This window comes from Artibeus jamaicensis, unplaced genomic scaffold (assembly GCF_021234435.1).
Source record: "Artibeus jamaicensis isolate MK-2021 breed Jamaican fruit bat unplaced genomic scaffold, CSHL_Jam_final contig_233, whole genome shotgun sequence".
Classification (NCBI taxonomy): Eukaryota; Metazoa; Chordata; class Mammalia; order Chiroptera; family Phyllostomidae; genus Artibeus; species Artibeus jamaicensis.
In genome coordinates this window covers 12,116,565-12,140,964 of record NW_026521486.1, presented here as the reverse complement: position 1 = coordinate 12,140,964, position 24,400 = coordinate 12,116,565, and the positions used below count along the sequence as shown (strand labels likewise).

General features: G+C 46.7%; 1 protein-coding gene across 1 annotated transcript in view; it reads left to right on the top strand.

Annotated features, from left to right (window-relative positions):
- The first annotated feature begins 15,622 nt into the window (after positions 1-15,622).
- The window catches only part of TCP11L2 (t-complex 11 like 2), a 40,390-nt gene continuing 31,612 nt past the window's right edge, over positions 15,623-24,400 (top strand). Inside the window, exons 1-2 of the mRNA XM_037160179.2 lie at positions 15,623-15,784; positions 23,685-23,877. Of these exons, the coding sequence (XP_037016074.2) occupies positions 23,721-23,877 (157 nt within the window). The 5' untranslated portion in view covers positions 15,623-15,784; positions 23,685-23,720. The remainder of the gene's footprint in view (positions 15,785-23,684; positions 23,878-24,400) is intronic.

The following is a 24,400-nucleotide window of genomic DNA, read 5'->3' as shown; positions in this document are numbered from 1 at the left end:
AACGGACTTTGCAGCTGCTTAGAAGTTAAACATACACCTACGAGACGATGCAGACATTCGCTGCTAGGTATTTACACAAGAGACTGGCCCGTGGATGCGCCTGGCAGCTTCATCCGTCACAGCCAAAACCTGTGAACAGATCCAAATGCCCGTCTGCAGATGAATGATAAGCAAATCATGATACATCTATACAGTGGAGTGCTGGTAAGCAATGAAAAGGAATTAATAACTGATGCACTTAACAACATGGATGAATCTCAAATTAATTTTGCTCGATGAAGCAAGGCCAAAAATAAGATATATGGTGTGATTCCAATTATGTAAAGTTCTGGGAAATGCAAACGTTTAGTGACAGAAAGCAGATCAGCGGCTGCCTGGGGATGGGGGACTGGGAAGGAGAGTAGACGGGGTTACGAAGGAATGTGAGGAAACTGGGGAGGGTGATGGACGCATCCCCTGCTGTGACTGCGCAACTTACTGAATTGCACAGTTCAAATACGGGCAGCGTATTGAGGGCCGGTTATGCCTCAGAAAAGCTGTAACACATGCACACAAAGGCCCCCAAATCCTTTCTGACCGCTCATATCAATGTCATGATCCTTTTTCTAGACATTTGCAGAAGGGGGATCAAATGATACGTTCTTCTACAGCTTGCTTTTTTCACTTGGACATGTTTTTCATGTGGGTGCACACAAAGCTACCTCGTTCCCTTCATTGTCTTCCTGGCGATCCAGTCTGCGAATGTCTCGTGGTATTTAATGTGGACTCTGTTTGTGGTCATTGTGGTGACTTCTAGTTTTTACTGGAGATTTTTTTATATCAACAGAGTTACTTCTAGAGTTATGATCGCTGGGCCTAGAAGCGTCCTGCTCATGAAATTCCCCGGCTGGTGCTTTCTCCCATTTTATCCTTTCTCCATAACCTCCCTTCTCCACATCCCAACACCCCAGCCAGTAACCAAGCTGTTCTGGCCTACTTGCTCCACCTGCTGGGCAGTATAGGGAACTGCCAACCTTTATTATTTTTCCTAGAGGAGTTGGGGGGGAGGCGGGGGCGGGGGCGCCCTTAACTCCACTTTGCCCTTCTCAAACCCATTTTGCCCCCGGATGCCAGAGTGATCTTTCTATACACAAATTCGATCTTCTCAGTCTCCTTATGAAAACCCATCACTTAAAATAAGCCCTGGTCCCCTTATCAAAGCATGCAGAATATTAATATTCTGGCCTTTGCCCAGCTCTCCAGCCTCAATTTTAGTAACTCCCCTACAGGGAGTTACTCCCCTACAGGGAGGTACACGTACTCCAGGAACACATAACCGACTGTGGCTCTCTGAAAAGACAGTGCTGCTTCATACATCCACATATTTGTATCTTCCACCTGGTGTGTCTCTCTACCCTTTCCTATTCCATGTTTGCCCGGTAAACTCCTATTCAGCCTTCAAAATCCTACGTAAGAATTACCCCCTTTGCAGTTTTATCTGTTCCCCCCACTCGGAGTTAACAATTCCTTTCTACCATGCCTGGCATAAACACCCACAACATTTCATTATAATTACCTGTTTATAGGTTAGTCTCTTGCGCTACACCAGCTGCCTCACTAAACCCCCTCACTGACCTTGAGAGCCTTGGTCATCATTACGCCCCCCAGCTTCTTCCATAGTGCCCAGAACGTGGAAAGTGAGGCTTCAAAAGCAGCTGAAATAAAATCAGCCGGTCACATCTGCAGCCTCAGCGGAAACCGTGCCGGCTTCTTCTGATTTTTCTCATGCACGTGAGGCCTGCCAAAGTCAGGGTGCAGTCGGTCAAGACACAGAGTCCAGAGGCTGAGAACGGTCAGAGGGACCACACATTTTTAAATCTTTACCAAATTCATTGTCAAGGGTAGCCACTCCTTGGTGGAGTGTGAAGATCATCTGTACTATCTTGAGCATGGCATTCCTCATTCAGCAGTTGGGAAGCAAACAAAGATTTGTTTGGTGAATGAGGTTCGGGGTTGGCTTGTAGTTTACAGCCTGGTCTCTTTGGGGCCACATGGAAACCATTCCAGCAAATGGAGTTTCCTGATTTTTCCCTACTTCCCCAGGAGAGAAAGTACGGGGCCATCACAGCCTCCCTTTTGCTTTATTTGGGATCCAAAGGAAAATATTTTACCCTTTTACTCAATCACTTAACAAATATGTATTAGGTGCCTACACTGTTTCAGACACTGTTCTGGGTGCTCAGGATCCGTAAGTGAATAAAACAATGATTCCTGCCCACAGAGAGCTGAATTCAAACGAAGGAAAAAAGACAGTACTAATAAGCATAAGTAAGTACATTTTCTTTAATTTACTTATTTTTAGGGAGAGGGGAATGGAGGCGGAAAGAGAAGGAGGGAAAGTCTACTGGTTGCCTCTCGAGCAGGCACTGACTGAAGACAGAACCCGCAGCCCTTCCCTTTGCCAGGCGACGCCCAGCCCACTGAGCCACACTGGTCAGGGCAACAAGTACATATTGTAGCCTCCTAGAAGGGAAAAAAGAAAGAGTCGAGCAGGCCATAGACACCCATAAAGATATACATATCAGATGCAGAAGCAAAGAGAAGACCCCTGAACTCTCTATTGTGGGAGATGATTTCCTCATTGCTTAAACCCCTCTGAATTGGTCTTTGTCCCTCAAAGCTAAAAGCATCCAGACTAACTGAGGTGGTCTTCTCGGCTTGCCCTTCCCTAAGAGTAACGTTTATCATCCTCCAGGCTCATCTGGTCCCTGGCAAGGAAAAATTAATTACGAGGAGCTAGCGGAGTCTCAGGTTCCACTTGGGGATTTTCCTGAGGGCCTTTATGACGCTGTGCTCCTGTTCAAGTACCATGCCGTGACATCCACGCCAGGTCATCTCCTACTTGCCGTCAGACTGGCACTCAGAGGGCTGCACCTGGCTGTATAGCCTGAGGCCAGGATGTAAGAGGGACCCGCCCAACTGCGGTGCCCAGGCCTGCTCTATCCACAGGGAGCAGCCCCCAACACAACTCCAGGACACGCAGCACCATCTCTAGCCTGACTCCCGCCACAGCCTCTGAACTGGTCTCCTTGCTTTCTTCTCGCCCTACTCTGTTCTCCTCCAAGCAGCCAGGGTGATGGTTTTAAAACATCTGTCACTTCCTGTCACTTTTCTCCAATGGTTTCTCATCCCTTTCAGGGCCTGCACCATCTGGTTAGCTCCAACCTCACATCTACCCCCAAGTCCCCAATCCCCTAGGACCTCCCCCATCCAGCACCCGCCCATCACCTTCACCACTACACTTCAGCCACACCTGCTCCCTGGCTGTCCCTTAAGTATGCCAGGGTCTGCCTCAGGCCTTTGTACTTGCTATTCCCACTACTTAGACCATTCTTTCCCCAGACACCTGCAGGCTTATACCCTCACTTCCTTCCGATTCCTGCTTGAATGTAACTTTTGGAAGAATTTAAAGGATTTCTTGCCTGACCAAACTGCCCAAAATAACACCCCAAGCCTGTCTATCTGCTTATCCTGCTTTGTTTTTCAGCTTAACACTTGTCATACATGAAATCATGTGGATCCATTTATTTATTTCTGTGCTGCCTGCCTTCCACGACTAACATGTGAGCTCCTTGAGGGCAAGGACTTTGCCTACTTTGTCCACTGCTCGGTCCCCCAGATACAAAGAGTCCCTGGCACATAGTAGCTGCTCAACGAATTTTTGCTGAATGAATGAATGGTACCTCGCCTGACTCTACCTCACTCTACCGACAAGTAGGACATTCACACTAAGACATACATTCTTTTAAAGCTTCTTCTTCCTCTCCACTGTCTGACCCTTATCGTATTTTTCAGACCATAAGACACACCTAGGTTTTAGAGGAGGAAAATAGGGGAAAAATTTTTGAAGCAAGAAATGTAGTAAAATATTTAATAACATAAACACCATAATATTTTACCAATGTAAATGTACACAGAACTCAACAGCAGCATTAACAACCATTATTCCTCCCAAATTTGGGGGTGGGGGGCACATCTTATACTCCAAAAAATACAGTATATCTTCCGAAAAGTTTGGCTTCCATTTTCTCTTTATAGTCCCTTAAAGAAAAAATATATAGGTTTTTTTTTAAGTCATGCCTGATTAGTAATGTGATTAGTGCCAAAGTTCTTGGGCTGTGCCCTGAAAGAACTGTCTGCAGGAGGCCACACTGTGTCAGAGCTGGGGAAAGACCTCGTGAGGCTCCAAGCATGAGCAACCAAGGGCATGAGCAGGGTCGGGGAGGGGGCTGAGCTCCTGCCTCTGCACAGAGCCCAGCACAGAGTTTGGAAGATTTGGAAGCATCCAGAGGTTGTCTGTTTGGCGTGGACCTGGGTTGCCCCATGGCTGACAGTGGCAGAGGTGTCCACGCATCTCTGTGAGCAGTAGACCTGGACACACGGGAACCTGAGGAGAAGGGAACCCGCAGGGCTGATGCCCTGCAGGGTTCACCAGCTCAGAGGCACACGTGACCGCTCGGGAGTAACCGGGAGATGCTTTAAAGGAGGCTCCTTTCCAGCAACACAGCTGGTAGGCAGCCATGCTATCGTAATTTGAGTGCAAAATGGAAATGGGACCTCTTTTCCAACACATCAGCCTGTGAGGGCAGGGACCATTGGATCATACACCTGGGGCGGGGGGAACATGAGTTGGGAATCAGAGTTAGATGTAAAAATGAACCAGGTAAGTCAATCTTCAAAGTCATGCAGAGCGTCAGGACATCCTTAGCAAACGCACCCCAAATTTTGTGACTTCTGTCTCATTTTCCTTTCCTCAGGTTAGTGATTCCCTCAGACATCAGCACGTGGGAGCTGTTCCAAAAACTATGTTCACTTTTTTTCAGTTGTGTCTAATTACTAGAATCGTGTCATTTTTTTCATGGTAACTAATTGGCATTCTGAAGATATTATTGCTGGAATCGTGTTCTGTAAGTCACCTCAGGGACTTTAAGTTCTTTGTATGCAGGCAGGTGTTCTTGCAAAGCATCCCTGAACATTGCTGGGACATCACTTGTTTGTGAATCAGAAACTTCTCAACGGCAAGTTGCTTTTAAAAAAAAAATTTTGCTTTAGCACTAGTGTTTACGATGAGAGGAATGATCTCAGTTCACCTGGTTGCTGTGACCCAGAAAATTCTGCTTTCAGAGAAGAGAAGGTTGGGGGAGAGAGGGGCTTGAAATGACAGGCTGAAGGGTGACCCCATCCCCGTGTGCTTGGGACAACAGCATCCATCCTCTGTAGGCAAGTGGCTGTTGGAGGGGAGCCACGATAGAGACCATTCATTCTGACTCACGGTGCCCAGCGGATCAAGAGCATTTCCTGCCCTTTCAACGTCTGATTCTCTCTTCCAACTGCTCCAGACTGCCTCAAAACAACTTAATGGAAAAATAGCAAATTAGCAAACTATGCACATGAGTGCGCATGTGTGTGTGTGTGTTGGGGGAGGCAGGCTTGATCATTTAACTAATACTTTTTTGAAAGCTGACTGTGGCCAAAGCTCTGCTGGAAGAGCTAGAAATAAAAGGGGTGGGGGTGTAGTTACAAAGGTAAGTCAAACTTGGCCCCTACCTTCAAGGCACTAACCATCCAGAGGGGAAAATGAACATCAATATCAACTAATTCCAAATGGGTGTTCTCAGTAGCACCTGAGGTCACTTTCACACCTGAGATTTTATTATTCTGTTTATCCATTTAACAAATATGCATTCAGGTCACCTAAGGGAAATTGAAAGAGGGCCGTGAGCAGAACAGAGAAGGTTAATCACTTCCAAATGTGGGGCCGCCGAAGGTTATATTGCAGATGGTATCCAAGCTGAATCTTAAATGATGAGTAGAAATTTGGGAGGCAAGTCTGTGGGAACAACAGCAATACAAGAGAAGGGTAGGGTGTAAGTGAAAGCACGGCCACAAATTCAAGGACCAAGGGGTGGTTTAGCGTCCCTTAAGCCTAAGTGTGGTTTGTGGTAGTTTTGAAACATGTCCAAAAACTCTCTGAAGGCCCTGCCATGAAGGGTAGGGTCTAATTCCCCTCCCCTTGCACATCGTAGGTTTTCAACTAAAAGAATGTTGTGGAGGTGACACCGTGTGACTTCCGAAGCCAGGCTGGAAAAGGTGACACCGTGCTGTGGTATTCACCTGGCTCTATCAGACCAAGGGCTTTGGGAACCCACCTGTGAGAAGTGCAGCTACCCTAAAGCCACCAGTCTGGAGGGACCACATGGAGAGGGCACACAGTGAGACAGAGAGATGGCCCAGAAGCCCCAGTTGTGTGAGTCTTCCCAGCATCGACCGCCTGCATGCAGGTACACACACGTGCACACTGGCCGGTGGTGCTTACCCTCCGCCTTCAAGTCTGCTAGCAGAGGTGCTGCTCGCTGTGGAGACAGATGAGCCTGTCCTACTGGGGCCTAATCAAACTCTGACACCCTAGAATCTGCAAGTGCAATGAAAGGCTGTTTTATGCCACTAAATTTTGGGGTTAATTTGTTACACAGCCATGGTAACTGGAGAAAATGTGCTGAGAGAAAAGGCAGAACAAGTTGGCGGCTGTCCAGTCAGTGAAGTCCTTGAAATCTGTGTTAATTAGGAAGTTTGGATTTTACTTGGGAAGGGGGTATTGGGGAGCTACTAACAGTGGTTGAGCAGGGATGTGGCATATGATGACATCTTATGACATGGTTCCCCAACATTTCTGTGCGGATAACTTCCCATTTCCTTGAAGGCTTGTTGGAGAAAGGAGGAGGAAGAAGAGTACAAGGTTCGAAGTTCCTGAGGAAGGTGGTGTGGAGGGAGGCAGAGGCATCACCTTCCTGGAGCTCTCTTTCCTCCTTGGGAAATACCAGAAAACGTGGAAAACAAACATGGTGGGCGAGACTAGCTGAGATCTGCCACTACGTACAAAGCCATTGTTTCAGGACCTGAACGTAAGACCAACGGCTAGTCCTCCCTTTTCCTCATTTTCCATAGGATTAAGAAAGTGTATTGGTGAGCCTTAGACAAAGGGAAATCAACTGTATAAAGTGTGGAGGGCAGCCATTAGCTCTTGGACTTTCAGTCTGGCTTTTCCCCACTAGGTACACACTGCTGTTCTCACCTCGGTGCCTTTTGTCAGGCTGAGCCCTTGCCTAGAACACTGAGCTCCTTCTCTTCCTCTAGCCAACTCAGCCCTCAAGACTGAGCTTTAGGAGAGCTCATTCATCCATTCATTCATTCACTCACACAATAACGCACCAAATAACACACCAGACACAACACCAGGCACCGAAGAGACAGATGAAAAAGTCTGATGCGGCCCCACCTGTGCAGAGTCCGGTGGAAGGAACAGACGTAACAAGATGCAGGCACTGCTCAGAGATATTGCAGGGTCGGTTCCGGACCACCACAATAAAATACTGCAATAAAGCCTGTTCTACTCTTTTTTTCTAGCAGAGGGTCTTGCCTTCAATTTGTAAAAACACACCATCTATGAAACACAATAAAGTGAAATACAACAAAGCAAGGTGTGCCTGCATGTGGCGGTGGTATCGCTTCCATTTGCAGCCCCAAGAACGTGGATGACAGCTACTCTAGGTTCTCAAGAAACGTAGATATCAGACCCCTCAGGTAGGACTTGCAAACGTGGTGATCAAAACCAGCTGTGTGGCTCTTGGCCCCTCATCCACTTGAAGGTAGAAAGAGTCAGATTTAGAGAAGCCGGGAGGGACACAGCACAGAAAGGATTATGGAAGTCATGGGAGGGGGTGAGGGTATCTGCGGAGGAGAAGTGGGCAGGGTGAGGACAAAAGAGTGACAAACTGCCCCCTTTGGGAACACCATCACCCAAAGGGCTCATCGGGGGAAGGAGATCCAGCAAAGACCAAGGTGGAATGGCCTGAGAGCAAAGTGTGATACACAGGGACAAAGCAAAAAATGTGTTTGAAGATGGGCAGAGTGTTCAAGCTATGATGTAGGCCATACAGAGATCTAGTAGGTTGAGGCCTCAGAATTCACCATTGGATTTGGCAACATGGAGATTTTCCAGGAAGCTCCCTCATAATCTCACATTAGCCTAAATGCACCCCTTCTGTGCTCCCTTGGCATCCTGGGTGTTTTTAAATTAATATTCTCTTGAAATGATCTCTCTCTGTGTTTGTTATTCCTTCCCATCAGACCACGGCTCTTTAATTTTAAGTCCATTAAAATAAAATAAAACTCAACATTGTATTCCTAGGTTGTAACCACATTTTAAATTCTTTTTTTAAAGATTGTATTTATTTGTTTTTAGAGAGAGGAGAAGGGAAGGAGAAAGGGTGAGAAACATCAGTGGTTGCCACTGGTACATGCCACAAAGGGGGACCAAACTCACAACCCAGGTACATGCTCTGACTGGGAATCGAACCAGTGAACTTTTGCTTTGTGGGATGACACCCAACCCACTGAGCTACCCATGTCAGGGCACATTTTACATTCTTAATAGCCACATGTGACTTGAGTATATTGAGATTATAGAAAATACCTCTGAGGTATAGAATACCTCTAAGAAGCTAAGAAAATTCCTTAGCAAGTGGAATGGGGAAACCGAGACATATAGCTGAACAAACTGGCTGAGCGATGTACTGCCGGATACAGATCACCTCCCCGGCAATAACATCTAGGCCTCAGTTGTGTTTCAACTTTAGGCCCAGAAAAGCAGCAAAACCAGGTGGGCACCGCCAGGACCAGCTGCAATGACTAATGATCCCCTGCTCTGTCACTGACCAATCAGTGGAGACCACGACCCTGAAAGGCACACCTGGAAAACTGAAGACTAGTCTGCTGAAATCCTCCCCCAAGACCTCCCCTAAGATTCCCACCTGCAAGAAAGAGAAAAGACCTTTAAGGCAAAGGACCCAGCTCTTGCTCTCCTTGTTGGGATCACTCCCATGCCTTTCCCTTCCCCCTCGCCTTCCACTACAGGTGCACATCTCCTAAACTCTAAGGGACCCTACAAGACTTGCAACCAGGGGAGCAATGGGCAGCGGCAGCTGGTCCTGGGCCAACCCCCTGAACCTGTTTCCAAGGCCCACTTCCTCTGGATTACCAGTGAGCCGACAGCAGCCTGCCCTTGGCTCGCTTCTTTGCGGTAACATTTCTAGAGAGTCAAAGCAGCCCCACCTAGGTCTCTCCCGTTGCTTCTCTTCTAGGCCCTTTCTTGTTTCACCGTCCCAGCTTTAATAAATGCACCCTTAAAGTCACCTGGACTTGTGAAATCTTTCCTGCATGACGTCAGGAACCCACACACTACCAGCTGGCTGGAGGCAGACCCACTCAGGGCCCAGTCCCCGTCTGGTGACATCTCTGTCATTGCTGAATGTTGTATCAGACAGCATTGCTTATATATTAAATAGTAATAATGGGACTACTAGTTGGGAACCTGGATCACCAAAATGACAAGCGGCCTCCACCATACCCCCATTTTACTTCTGTAAAAAAAAAAAGGTGTGTGTATATCGAGTGGTGGAACTTGGCTGCGGGTCCCCTGGTCTGTCTGAATCGAGAGAACGGCCTCTTCCCTGCTATCCTACATTTGCAGTTAGTTTGTGCTGTGATGGATTTGCTCTCTGAAAGCTTTGATCTACATATACTTGTAGATTAAAAAAAAACTTTTTAAATGTGTAAGTATGATCAGGGTGGCTCTCCCCTAAATAAAGAATTCAGCTCAAGTGTTGACATTCCCCTGGACACAATTATGTTGTGCCCAGCTCCTCGGGACTCACTGATTAGGTGTGAGCAGTTGTCCTGTGACACAAACAATGTCACAGCCAAGATCTCTCTCAGGAAATCTCCCAGAAATGCCTTCCCGTTGCTCTTGACTCCAAACTTTCTTGTAGTCAGACTTACTTCTTTTTTCTTTTTCTTTGCTTTATACGTGCATGAGAGACACACAAACATTCCGTACTGTAACAGAGTTGGCAGCATCTCATTCTTCTCGCCTTCTGAAAGGCACAGCCATGCCAGTACCTGGTCTGAGCGCCCTTCTAGAGTAATGGAATGTGGAATGTGATTATAAATACTTTGGGTACTTGGTTGATAGCGTGCTTGTTGACATGTTGTTATGGAAATTAGATAATTACACCAATAGGTAATGCTTTGCCTGTGACACTGCGTGTGTGCGTGTACAGAAGCCACGAAATAACTTCTGGTTTCTATTTCTGACCTGCTGCTTCAGTGAGTCACTGAATAGCCCTTTGGTTACCCAAACCCTCAGGGCCCTCATAGACTGTGGAGGCTAAAAAAAGAAAGCTTTTCTTCCCACCTTCTAAGTTCTTTTAGACAGGCTAACGATCCAATGAACAGAGACAGGTTAACAGGAAAAATTCAAAATTTTAATACATGAGCATGGAAAATTCTCCTGAGCATGACAACTCCCCAAACAGTGAGGCCACACTGAGTATACAAGATGCTTGGGACAAAGGGGAAAAGGGGAGGAAGGGGCATTAGATTTCAGAAGTGAGAAAGGGAGGCTTGCAGGTGGGGGAGAGTGGAGCACATGCAGCAGGAGACTCCTGGCTGGACGGTTCAGAAACAGCGGGGCGCACAGGGCAGCTGGCTGGCAGGCTGCTGCCCAAAGCCCTCCTATACCACACTTACTGCAAGTTAGGTTAAAGCAAATGTTCTAAGATTTCCTTCCCGAAGCAGGTTTTTCTGGCTGAATCTCTTGGACAGGAAAGGGGGGTGGTTTGAAGTTTCTTTCTGAGTCTTGTTTCTTAAGAAACAGCTTAAAAATCAATATCCCCCAAAAGGCAACTGCAGGGTGGAAAAACTTTCATTCCCTTCAGTACTTCTTACTGGAACCCTCAGGACATCAGCGAAAAGCTACTGTGCAGTTCAAAGCCCCAAATGTTCAGGGCTCTCAATTTTTCACTCTCCAAAGTTGTTCTCATTAAAGTCCCGTGCCACTCTGGGAAAGAAGGCCTGTTCAGTTTGTCATCAAAGGAAGGAAACCCTCGGAAATCACAGGTAGGGGCAAACCACGTCTTAAAAATGCAAGTAAATACCATACACTTTGACTTTCTAAGAATTGGGTTTGAAGGGAACTCCTTAAAAAAGTAAAGATTAGTATTTTCCCACCCAGCATAAATAATGGTGACATGCCATAGAATTTGAAATGAAATTATCTTTTAGAAATAATAAGGGCCTTTTGCAAATCTATGCTTTTAAGTAATTTATATGGAAAGCGCCATTTGTTTTCACGACTTTGAAAATATGAATAAAAGGGAGATGGGAAAGTTACATATTATGCAGTGTCAAAGCTTACTGCCACTGAGGTATATTTAGGAGGGAAGACAATGGGGAGAGTGGTATCATTGTACAGCGCTGTGAAGTTATATTAGTGACACCTGAATGAGTACATTCTCACTGTAAAATAAGGCATTTGCATGTATGTAGACTAAATCAGAAACATCTCCCTACTTGCCTCCTAAACAGTTTGGAGAGTAACTTTTCAGTCCACTTCCATGCATTTCATTCATAACGAATGCAACTTCAAGTGCAACTTCTCTATCAGGTATGAATGGTATTACCACTTAGTCATTGTTTTAACTCGGTTTGTTTGTTTATGTTGAACACGCCATCTGAAGATGCATTTTTACATCTTTTCTTCTACATCTTCTAAGTTTTTTCTCTTATTACAGAAGCTCTTCCCTCACTGGTTTTCTAGTGTAGGTTTAAAGTGGAGATCAAACTATTCAAACACAACTGAGTGGTGAAGGGAAAGGGCTGCCTGATGGGCAGTAATGGGATCAAGAGCAGTACCATCTTGGCCAGGGCTCTGAACCATCACCTCTTCGGCTTCCTTTAGGTGCTTCTTTGAGCATCAAGTCTCCTGGGCCCCTCCCACTTCCTGCCCAGAGTTGCCTTCACTGCTGGCTCACTCATTTTTGCTTTGTAGGGAACAGCAGTGATTTTTTCAGGTAAGTGGAGTGGGCCCAGGAAGGGTGAAGGGAGGGTATGAAGAATGTTATTTATTTTAGTAGGTGGGGGGTTCAGGGTCTGGGGCTATATCCGAAATGTGAGGGTACAAACCATTGGGACGAGAAATAACCTCCAATTTTACGTTTAATTCAGTTCAGTGGAGTCAGAGGAAAAACTGGTTTTGGTGCTTTGGAAACTTGATCAAGCATTAACAGTTTGATGAACCGTCAAAAGTGGTCAATGATCTAAACCTGCTTTCTATTCAAGATAAAAAGAAAGAAATGACAACATCTGCCAAGAAGATGTGGTTGAATTTTGAACATACAGTGACCAATTTTCTAGTTTGTATATTAGCCAAATTATTTTTATTCCTTTCACTTTATATTACCCTCCCCCACATTACTGAATGCTAGGAGCCTTTCCTAGCAACTTAAGATGAACAGGGGAGAAAAGGAGAGATGAGGTTCCATGTAATCAATTTTTCTTACAATGCAGCCCTATGTTATGTGAGAGGTTAGGTTCTAAAGGGACACCATAAGGTCATAGTTATATACAGTCAGAGTTATCACTGAAAGTTCCTTCAGTGGATCCCAAGAACTGGGACATGCCCACTTCTTTTTCCGTGTATTTGGGGAGAGGTTAAGGGAAAATAAGTACCTTTAAACATTATACTCATAATCTGTGTGGTGAGATCAGGGCCAGCGAGTTAATTTTTGAGATCCAGTGCAAAACAAAAATGTGGGGCTCCTTGTTAAAAAAATTACTACAAATGTCAAGATCGTAGCAGCAGATCATTAAACCAACCGTGGGGCTCTTCCAAGTGGAGGGTCTTATGCAACAGAATGAGCTGTACATCCATAAAGCCAGGCTGGGTAAGAAGCTTGGAACAAACTGAGAGGCTGGGAAACTGAGATCAGCTCAGAAAGAGAAGCCTTAAAACTCCCGTAGAGAGAACGGGGGCACGTCAGTGTTTGAATGATTCTCTTGTGTTCCCCACACCCTGTCACATCTGAGTAGTGTAGTTGAACTTGCATTATGCGAAATCAGCACAGAATACAGCTCCATGATCCAAGTTAAATGGTTGAGGAGTTGCAGATCCATATGAAAAAAGTTTTGGATTTTCTGGTTTTTTTCCTCAAGGATTCATTGTAATTTAAAATTCAGGTGTGTAACAAGAAAATTAGTATCTACGTTTCTTTACTGAGCAAGATTTTTGACATGCCCTTGCTTACCAAAAGCAAAATAGCAAATTTACTTCATTGTGTAGTTGGTAGGAAAAAAACAAACTGCATTACCATGAGTTAGTTCCCTGGGTGGGCTCCCCAAAGAGCTAGGAAAATTAGGTGTGATAACATTTTCTTCAAATAAAAGCCTAGTTACTTTACTCCCTAAAAAGTTTGCTTTTTCAGATAATTCCTGCCCTCCACCCCGCCCTGAAGGTCTTGAACATAATATGAGCAAGGAAGGGTTTATTCTAAGACCGCCTAAGCAATCTGAGCAAGAATGTGATGCAAGGCTCATTTTAAAAAGGAACTGTGTAATATTTTACAGCACTATATTTTTTTCAAAGTGCTTTATAATATCCAAGTCAGGCTAAGGGCAGTTGGTCAGATAATTGACCAAAAAACTTTTCAGATAGCAAGTTATTCAATGTCAAAGTAACAGAAAATTGTGTTTCCAGGATATTTTCTCTCACTGGCTTGGGTCTCTGATGTTACCCCACCTCTTCCACCTCAGGGTTCTCAACTCAGCACATTGAAACCTGATTCACCTGCTTTGATAAAAATTGCTTCCTTGTGGTCTTGAGAGTTACGAAGTTAAGCTTTATGCCCCGGGGTCAAGCAGCTAGTCACCCAGGTAGACTGGTCAACCCTCTTGACTCATTCTCATCGGCTCCAAGTTATGCAATAAAGCAAAACAATACTTAAGCTCCCACAAAGCTAACAAAGGAAGCAAAGCTGCAATGTGTCATTGTCCCAGTGTTCAGAAGTCTGAGGGATATTTTTGGTTTATATTTCTATTGTGGAGATTTTAGGGTGTTGATGGCAGTTGTTGTGTGGTGGTTGTTATTTCACAAGAGTCAAAATTGGAGGCATCTGTTATTCTGACTGCTGATTCCAATAAACTGTATAAACAAGGGCATGAAAGAATCTGGAAAGGAACTTGGGTGGCAACAGTATTTTGTCATTAATCTCTTGATTTGTATCAAGTTGTATATTTTTAGAGAAGGGAGGAGAGAAAGCATAAGGAGACACAAACACAAATTTATAATGATCATCAGATAAGTTTATTCAGAGTGGTTTGCCAAAAGAGTTACAGTAACTAACACTGATTGACTGGTTAATGGGTACACCTCTAACCATTCACACTCTTTATCTCATTGCATCTTCACCATAACCCAAAGAATGAGACAGTCATCACTGCTCTCCCCATTGACCAAGACCTTATGGGTAGTAAATGTCAGAGCTAGCGTTTAAACTCAAGATGAATCCCTATTCAGTGGAATACTTAATTATTCCACCTAGGATAACTGCCTTTCTCTCCTCCTTTAAAATGTTGCCCATCTGGTTTTTCCCTAGAACCTATTTTGCCTCCCCAAGCCAGATTGATTTCAACACTAAATAAAAATACTCCAGCCTATATAAAATTTACTTACATTCTTGCATGAAGCTATCTCGTAAATAACACCAATTTACACTTGGCAGAATATAGAGTGGTTTCCATGTGCGAACACCCTGAAGCATTGCCCACAAGAACGAAGCATTAGGCCTGACAGCACAGAGCCCATCCTGACACTATTTGCATTAACAAATGTCGAAACTTCTCCCGGACAGAGTTAGGTGCTGCCAAGAACACTTAGGGGAAGTGAGATGCTTTATCTTTTGTGTGCACACAAGTTTACTCTTCAGAGAGCCTGAGTGGGTGTGACGCCCAGGAGTTAATCGTCTAGTCCAGCCGTATGCAAATCTGGACCTGTGTTTACGTGGAGGTGCAGACACAAACGTGGGCGACACGGTTGGTTGCAGACGTGCGTGGAAACGCACTTGCCACACTGTCATTCGGGCAGTTTCTGTGTCGACGGTGTGACAGTGAACACCCAGTTCGGATCGCCTCGTCTAGATCGGGGGTTACTCGGGTAGAAGTTCCACCCGCGGCCGGGGGGGGCTTGCAGCAATGTCCACACGCTAGTGCACCCACGGGGATCCCAAGAGGGTCAATCCAGCGCTTCTAGAAGCCGAGCCTCCGGCGGCTCCGCTGCGCCCCCAAGGATCTGGCTCCGCTCCATCCTCCTCGCCCCCAGCTTAGCCCCGCCCCCCCGAGCGCGGCCAGGCCCCGCCTCCAACGCCCGGTGCGCGCGGCTGCAGCGCTGCCCCAGTTCCGTAAACACTTCTCTCCCCGCCCCCAGGAGCCCCGGACTGCACTACTCTCGGGCCGCGGGGGGAGCGTTCCCTTCGGCACCCCAAACACCTTCAAGTCCGAGCTCCCCTCAGCTCCGGTCATCCGAAGGTGCGGACACACGTTCTGTAGTAGGTGAAACCCGTCAGAGCTCCGCCAGCGGAGCCTGAAACGCCCTGGCTTCCGCGCAGCCCGCTGCTGTTTTTCCCCCACTCGCCCGTCTTGTGATGGTCGCGCCCTGGCTGTCGCCTGCAGCGTCCTTCCCGGCCCTTTAAATTCAGCGTGGGGCGGGGGTGGTAGGGGGACCAGGAGGTTGGAGGTGTTGGGATTGGGCAGTGTTCCAGGTGCTTGTGCTGGCCTGGGAGAGGGACGCGCGGAGACCCTTGCCCCGGGCTCACGCAGCCGCCTTTCTCCGCCGCCTGTCTCCGCGCGGGGCCCGGTGCGTATGCCTCCCGGGGGAGGGCTCGCCGCTCCGGGGTGAAGGGCCCGGGCGGACGGAGGGGGACACGTAGGGGGACACGTTGGCTTGGGGCTGCGGGAGCCTCCCCGCTCCGCCGTGGAGCGCAGTCCTGAGTCGCCGGGCCAGGGGCGTTAAAGCCGGGCTCCTCGCTCCCGCCAGTCCTCTGGTTTGACGTCGCACTGCTGTCCCGCGTGGGAGCCGGGCGCGCGAGCAGCCGCGGCGGGGATCGGGGTGGTCGCGGGGCTCGGGTCCCGGAGGCCGCCGGGTCGCTGCCGCTGGGCCGCTGTGTAACATCTCGCTGGGCCCGTGCCAGCGACGGCTCAGCGAGCGGCTTCGCACTATCTCCCCTGGGAGGAACACTCTTTCGCCCGCGACCCCCGGCCTCGTTGGAGGGGGCGAACCGAACCGTCGTGAGGGCCGGGCGGGGCCCGAAGCGTGTGTTTGGGGTTTGTTGCCGGGGTTTCCACAGCGCTGGGCTCGGCCTCCGCCGTCCCCTCCCCCAAGGGTTTGTTTTGACAGGAAACGGCTGCTGGAGTGAAGAGGCTGCGGGAGGACGTGGGTATGTGTGTCTGTGTTTGGGGGGTGGGGGAGCGTTAGTCTGAGCCGACTCCGGCGCGTCCCCTCGAGGGTGCCCTCGCCCGGGGAGCGGGTCAGGCTCGGGGTCCAGCCCCTGTCCTCTCAGGGACTGCTTGTGCTTCCCAAAGCCTCTCCTCTTGGTGGGCACCACTGGGGTCAACAGTGATGATTTGAGGTGGTACGTGGACAAACGAACGCGGTTCTGTGTTTTCGTGAGTATTACGAAAAACTGTTCCACTAACCGAGCTATTTCACAATGATACACATTTTCCTTTTCAATGCAGTGTAGTTAAACACATAACTCAGGTGAAAGAGAAGTGATAAATTAGTGTATGGGCGAGAAGGGCAACATGGAAACAGGCATGGAGAATGGTACTCAAATGATTTAAGGTTTGGGAAATACTGCCTTGGATGGCTGTCCTGTTACTTTTACCTTGAAGAAGCTAGACAAATTATCCTTGTCCCCAGTACCCCACCAGTCCCCAAGATCCCCATGGTCTCATGATCTACAGGTAGAGGTCTTGCTCTTCTCTACCAGCCAAGGTAATGAGGTAACAGCAGGGTTTCCCATTTTAGGGGGCTCCCCGCCTGCCTTTTTCCCATGCCTTCAGGGTTCATACATCACCCTGGCAGCCCTCAGAGGTGGCCTGACTTGAAGTGGCCCGGGGCTAAAGATACCCAGTCACATGTGGGAGCAGCTTCAGTGCCATTTGGGGGGGGGGGTTCAGGGGCCCCAGAGGGCACAGATACTAAAACAGGGCATATGGGGTGGGAGGAGAAGTGTTTCCAAGAATGAGAAGTACCTAGAAACCCTCCTCCCTGACACTGTCATGTTAGATGTGCTGTGAACATCTGCTGTTTTAGACAATGGCTGGCTTGTTGGCTTTATCTAGCTCTTTGTTGGCTCTCATATGATGAAGACCACTGTTCTCTAGCTGAATGGAGCAAGCACCTCTCTCTCTGCTCTGTGGTTTTTGCTTTGCTGGGAATGAATAACCTTTAGCGCTGCTGTTTAGGCCTGGTTCTAAAGCAGCATTTTGCTGAAGATGGAGATGTTCCTCACCATCTGCAGTTCTTCTCCCAAGCCCAAACTTACTCCACTGACTCCTTGCTATACATATGTAAATGGTTGTCCTGGCACCTGACCTGGACTGGCTCTTCAAAGATGATCCCCACTAGATGCTTTTTGAAAATTCTCTTTTCTGTGACAACCTTAACTGGATGGGTACCATTTTGGGGCACTGCTGGGTAATCTGAACAATTCACTTTGAAATCTTTTTCATTTATGCTAATTGTGAGCAGTTAACCCTTTTGATAGTGGAGTTTTAACTTGGGCTTTTGCAGTGCTTAAAGAATGGCTCCCTGACGGAGGATTTTCAGTCCCTCTAGTGGGGTGGTTGAGAGTTATTTTGGACAGTAGACTCTTTCAGTGATGCCCTTCACGGTATAGCACTTGAGCAGCCGCCCTGGGGTAAGGTCAGCTGGCTAACACGTGTGCATGTGTTCCCGCAGCGATAGGTAGATCAGTTTGGCAGAGTGAGAATGGAAAGAATGAGCAGCATGCCAAATTTTCTCCAGCCATCCCGGAGTGATAGAAAGCCTGGGCCGTAGAGATCCACTACCTGGATCTGTGTTGTGCTGCTGCTGCCGTGAATTATTGGGCAAGTAATTTAACCTCTCTGAGCCTCAGATCCTTACCTGTAAAATGGGGATACTGTAATAGCAATACCTTAGTTAGCAAGATTGTAATGAAGATTCAAGGAGAGAAAACTTTTAAAGCACTTTTCTTGGGGGCTGAGTCATAATAAACACCTAATAACTATTAGCTTTACTTGTTATTATTTGCTCTCAGTGAGCATTGAGAGGGTGAAGAGACACAGTGTAACTGTGAGTCTTTGCTAGTTTGAATTATTGGTGCCTTAGAAATGTGTTGAATTTTTAAGGCACTGGGAGTGGAGACATAGCTCCTTCCTGCAAGTTGCTTCAAATGTAGTGGGAGACAGAGATGCAGAAACAACAATAGTACTTCAAGTGACTGCATAATGAGAATATGAGTGATGTGAATGAGGCAGAAGAGAAGGAAAACCCGAGTTGTCTCATTCAGTAAGAGTGTGGCTTAATTTGTTCATCAATGATACTCAGCTCTTGCTCTATCCCAGAAAGGGTTCTAAGCGCTAGGTGGCTAAGTTAGATGGAGTGAGTGAGAATATCAGGGAAAGTGACTTTAAAGTTGTAACATTCAATTTCAAATCTGAATCACAACAAGGAGCCCGTCTTGTGATCAAGGACAAGAACAATCCAGGAGGAGAGAACAGCAGGTGCAAGTGCTCTAAAGTAGGAAGTAGGGCTTGTCCGAGGAGCTCAAACAAGGCTGTGGTGTCTAGAGCCGGGGAGGTTAGCAGGAGAGGGGTATGGGATGAGGGGTACGGGTGTCTAGAGCAGGGGTACCGGAGCGAGGTCGGATCAAAGAAGGATTGTAAACCACCGCCAGGAGACTTCTTAGGAAAAGGGAAACCTCCTGGAGAAGCGCCCTTAAAAGGGATGATTTATTTTTCCTCTTTGGAAGGGCTCCAGCCCATTTCCTGTTTTATTCTGTAGGCACCGTTCAAAAGGACTTTGGGACAACTCCGACTGTACAGAACTTTCCTAATAGAGTAGCATCTAAGCTATCAGTAACAGAAACAATCAAAATCTGAGAACTGCAGGGGACTGAACTGTTTCGAATTAGACTTGACGTTTCAGTTTAATACTTTTTTCTCTTTTAAACTGTAGCTCAGAAATCATTTCAAACTTATACACAAAATTGCAAGAACAGTACAAAGAACTTCCTATTGTCTGCCTTTTACTTATATTCACCTATTAACATTTTGCTTCATATGCTTTATTGTTTTCTCTTTTTCCCTCTCATTTGAGTAATTTGAAAGTTGCATACATCATACTTTATTCCTAAATACATAATTGCAGTGCATTTATCAACTTGAGTAAATTTAATGTTGCAATACAGAAGTAGATTCAAGTATTGTAACAATGTTCTCAATTGACCCAGTAATGTCCCTTCCATCCCTCCCGTACATGGTCCAGTCTAGAATCCTCTATTGCACTCACTGTCAAGTGTCTTTTCATCTGGGACATATCCTAGCTTTTCTTTGTTATTATGGCATTGACATTTTGTGATCATTTCTTTTAGTAAGAAAAAATAATAGTTGATAATTGATGACTAGGAGCTTAAGTACTTAACCCAGACTATTTACATTAATCTTCACAACAATTACAACTGATCTTCCTTCCATCTGTTATTAAACACAGGACCGGCCCCCTCAGGTCCCTGCACCCATTTCCTCCTAAGATATCCATGGTCATCCTGCCATTTGTTCATCTGTTTATTCATTCAACAAGAACTACTTAAGTGTCTGCTGTATCCCAATCTTTGACCTTGGAAGCAATGATACAATAATACCACTTATTATTATTAAACATGGAACGCTGCAATGAAAAATGTGATTCTCTTTGAATTGTGACCTACTGGAGTATTGGAGGCTTTGCTTGGAGTTATCTTTTGTCTTCACCTTTGACTTTGCCTTTGACCCGTGTGTAAATCTTCCAGGTTTGAGATGTGGTGTTCCCAAAGAATTGAATGGTTTGCTTGTGAGTTACAGTGGTGAAGGTTAAGTAGATTTAAGTTTGTTGGTATGAGAAGCATTACCTTTCTTACAGGACCAGCTGGGTTCCATTATCACTTGTTCTAAGAGAGAATCCAAAATTGTTTTCAAAGCAGCTTAATTACCCTCGATGTTTTTTTGAGTCAAGTAGCATTGTCCCCAGATGACTTACACAGAAACCTGAGAACAAGAAAAGAACAGATGTGAAGGAACTTTCAGACCATTTATACCAGGATGGGCCACTTGCCCTTGGCATTTGTAGTTCAAACAAATGCAAGAAATCTGTCCTAGCCAACTACCAGTCTTGTTTGTCTGTAGGGAAACATGTTTTTGTCATCATAGGATAAAACTCTCCTTCCCTCTAGAGTTTTTAATGCCTAAAATGATGATAACAACAACAAAAGCAAATAATACTACTAATTACTAACATCTGTATCCTGTTTACACTGTGTCAGACATCATTCTGAGCAGCACACATACACTAAGTGGAATCTCACACCAGCCCTGTGAGTTAGGTAACATCAGCTTGCCTATATGAGGAAATGGGCAATTTCCCAGTAAAGTAGTAATGGACATTTTGCTTCAAAGAAAAGTTTCTGCTTAGATGCTGTAAAGCCCAGTGTGGGCGAAACATCTACCAACTAAACAAGTTTCTGAACATTTTGAAGCTTTTAAATTTTCTGTTGCATTCCCTGTGCTAGAAACTCTGCCTTCAGTGAATTGTTGGAAAAAAGCGTAGTTGCACATTATTAACGATGTCTGCAAAGAGCACATTTAATTTCTTGGAACTTCTAGTGATGCCTCATGGAACTCTGGGTTTATAGCATTTTAGCAATTTCTAGGCAGAAGGGAACTAATAACTGTCTAACGTGCTCAGAATAATGAGGGGAAGAGAGCAGATGTGATGTGCAGAAAACCACACAGGTGATCAGTGACAGCCTCAGGCCTCATATCCTCTGCTTCTACCTTCTGAGTTAGATCTTTTATTTTTTAAATCTTTGTACTTTGTTGCCTTGTTAAACACAATTTAAAAACCTACAAAGTGTGCTGCTCAGCTGGAGTAGAAAAATGAAACGGACAGCTAATAATTAGAATGGATGAATTTATGGTGAAATAAATCCAATGGATCAATGTATGAATTAACCTACTTCATAAAGTTCAGTGGATGAAAGCTTTTATGCACCTTTATTCTGAAAAAACAGCCAAAGTAAAGAGAAGTAAGAGTAGGCCACACATAGCACAATTGTTACGGTGGAATGACTGGAAGAAGAATAAAGTGGAAACAGAGTTTAAGATTTTCAAATAAGAGTGCGATAAGGACCAGGGAATATTAAGTCTTAAACCTAATAAGGCAGGTTTCGGTGTAGGTCATCTGCTCCGGTGCTGAGCTCTGCCAGTGCCAGGCCTGTGCCAACGTGGGGTGCTATCAGTTTGCAAATGTTCTGGTTGAAGCTGCACCAGATGGGATTCAACGATTCCAATTCCGCTGACGCCGAATGAATACTTGTCACGTATCTGACACTGGTGGTGGACGAGACACAGATCCTGCCTTTTACTAAGGAGAGTTGGAAGTAGCCATGGGAGGAAAATCACCGTACAGGTGACGAAGCACTGTCATGAAGGTACAGGAGGTGTGCTGCGGGTGGACAAAGAAGAGTGCCCTTGGCCCTGGCCAGAGAATAGAGGGAAGGCTTTCTGGAGGAGGTAGCATTTTTAAGAAATGCCTAAGTAGATCCGTGAGAAGTAAAATATTGGCAAAGAGAGAAAGCTGGAGGGAAGGGCGAGCATTCATTCCATGCAGGGTCTGGGGTTTGGTGGAAGTGAAAGGATTGAAGCACATGCTTTTCTTTTGTCTTCCCCGCTCCTCTCCAAGCAGATGGGAGTTCAAGCTCAAGTGAAATCTAGGTTGCACGGTGTAAAGGGGGCTCAGGGTTATTTTATAGCCCGCGATCGTGGTGGGTGGTCGGCCTTGGGGACTATAGGGTAAGGTGAAGGCCTCTACCTGGTAGCTTCCTAGCAGCTACACTTGTCTCCTTGCCATTCGGTCTGCAGAGGCAATCTCCAAGTTAGTGGTTTTCTGTCTGTGAAAGTGGTGGGCACAGCAAAGGTGCATTTCTATGAGTGGCAGGTCTGAAGAAGTTTGTTTTGGTGAGGTCAGGTGCTAATAATACCCTTGAGACTCTGACCCTTAACCAGTTCCTCTCAGGCCTGTTCTTGTCTGCCACCCAAGAGATAAAGAGTGCCACTCTTTTCTCTCAACAAAGGCTAGACTCCCCCTTATTCCCAGCCCTGCTGGCCTCTCCTTTCTCATGTTTCCTCAGCAATGTCTTGTGTTGCTTTTTCTTGTGTTCTGGCATCTGGCACACACGGTCTTAGGTAACTGGACTTGAGAGCCATGAGAGCAGGGCCCTGGCTGTTTCATTCACTGTCATTCTCCCCAGGGCCTGGTCACAGCAGGCACTCGATAAATAATGAGAGAAATCACGGCAGAACCTGTGCAGGTTTTTCAGGCATACTAAGCTGTGGTTTCAAATTCTGGCAGCTCTGTCTGCTCTGTGTACCTCATCACATGAGCTGGTTCAGGTCTAAAGACACTCAGGTAGCCCTTGCTATCATTACTGTCCCTTTAGGATTTGACATGCCTTTTCTCCTCTGTGTCAGCTGACTTCGCACACACATGAAGGCCAGCTTTCTCTCTGGCCTGGCTGAGGCTCCTGGGCTTAGGCCTGTGCGTCCCGTGTGCCTGGGATCTCCTTTCTAGGGGATGGTGGGACCCGACCGCTCTGCCCTGCAAGGCAATCTGATTTTCCAGAGGCAGCACTGAATGTAGTCAAGGGGCTGGTTTTATGTCATAGTAAGTCCTCTTGTCCCCGGAGTCTGTCCTCCGCAGCCTGGGAACCAAGATCTTCTGTGCCTCTTTGTCCTTTGGGTGGTAGTGAGTACTTTGTGAAGTGTCAGGTACAAACCAAGTGTTGGTCCTTGCTCTTTGTGTCATGGCCATCTGTGGGCAGATGGAGAAGAACCTAAGGACTGGCCAGTCAGAGACTTTAATTCGCCTTTTCCTTTCTTCAGGAGGCTCACAAACAACTAATGAGGCTGATTTCAAAAATATTTTATTCAAAACAAAGACGTAGGAGCAATAACAGTAGCTAACAGTGAGTGCTGCACTAAGCACTTTAGTAAGATGAATCCGGGTTCACCCCCAAGCAGTCCTATGAGATAAGTCTTTCAGTTTTACTGATGAGGTGGGAAGGTCAGTGACTTCCTCAAGGTCACGTGACAAAAGACTGCATGACCTTCTAACCTAGGCAGTCCGACAGCAGAGCCCCATACTTTCACCTTCCCACGTCATACATAGCAGCCCAGGAGGAGAGTATGTTCTGCACTTTGTTTTTTAAGGGCCCGTTACCATGGAGAGCCCGCATTCCCACCCGGGATGTCCTGAGTGAAGGTCACACCTGTGGCTGTGGAACCCCTTTTCCGGAAGGCAGTCTTGAAGGCCTAGTGACAGCCTGGCTGGGGTGCTGTGGGGACTCTAGGTCACCTTCTGGGAGCCTTTCCCACTCCGCGACACACACGACACAGGTGTCTGCCCTGGAAGAAGCATCGCAGAGCGTTGACACAGAGTCCGTTTGTCTGTGCAGGTTCTGGCTCTTCGCCCCACACTCAGGTGACTCAAAATGCCCTTCAATGACGAGAAGCAGTGCATGGGCGAGGACCAGCCCAGCGACACCGACTCTTCCCGGTTGTCCGAAAGCACAGCCTCGCTCAGCGACTACGAGTGCTCCAGGCGGAGCTTTACCAGCGACTCCTCCAGCAAGTCCAGCTCTCCGGCTTGTAAGCTGACAGGGGCGCAGAGGCTGGGGGCGGTGGGGCGGTTCTGGCTTGTGTGCTGGGTTTCAACACTGGGAGAGGACTGCGCCCTCGCTGCTGTGGCTCCGTGGGTGGGGCGTGACCCGGGAACTGGAGGGTCACAGGGACTGGGGTGTGCAGCGCCGAGGCGCAGTGTTTCTCTTGCACATCACTGTGTCTCCCCCTCCCTCCCCCCTCTCTAAAAATAAATAAATAAAATCTTTAGAAAAAATAGAAATGACTGATATCAGAGTAGAGACTTCCCCAGCTGTCTTGTACACGCTCTCAGGAGTAAATAGCCACTGAAATTTACAACCTGCCCTTTTTTCCCCATCGCTGGGTCTGATGTGCTTTGATTTGACTCTAAATCAACCTCACCTGTCTTTCTCAAGTAGTGGTGATCCAGGCCTTAACACCATGACAGCACTTCTTGGGCCACACCCAAGGACAAATTCAAATTGGTCTTTTCTGATGATTTCTGATTTACATGAAAGGAAAGTTGCCCCAA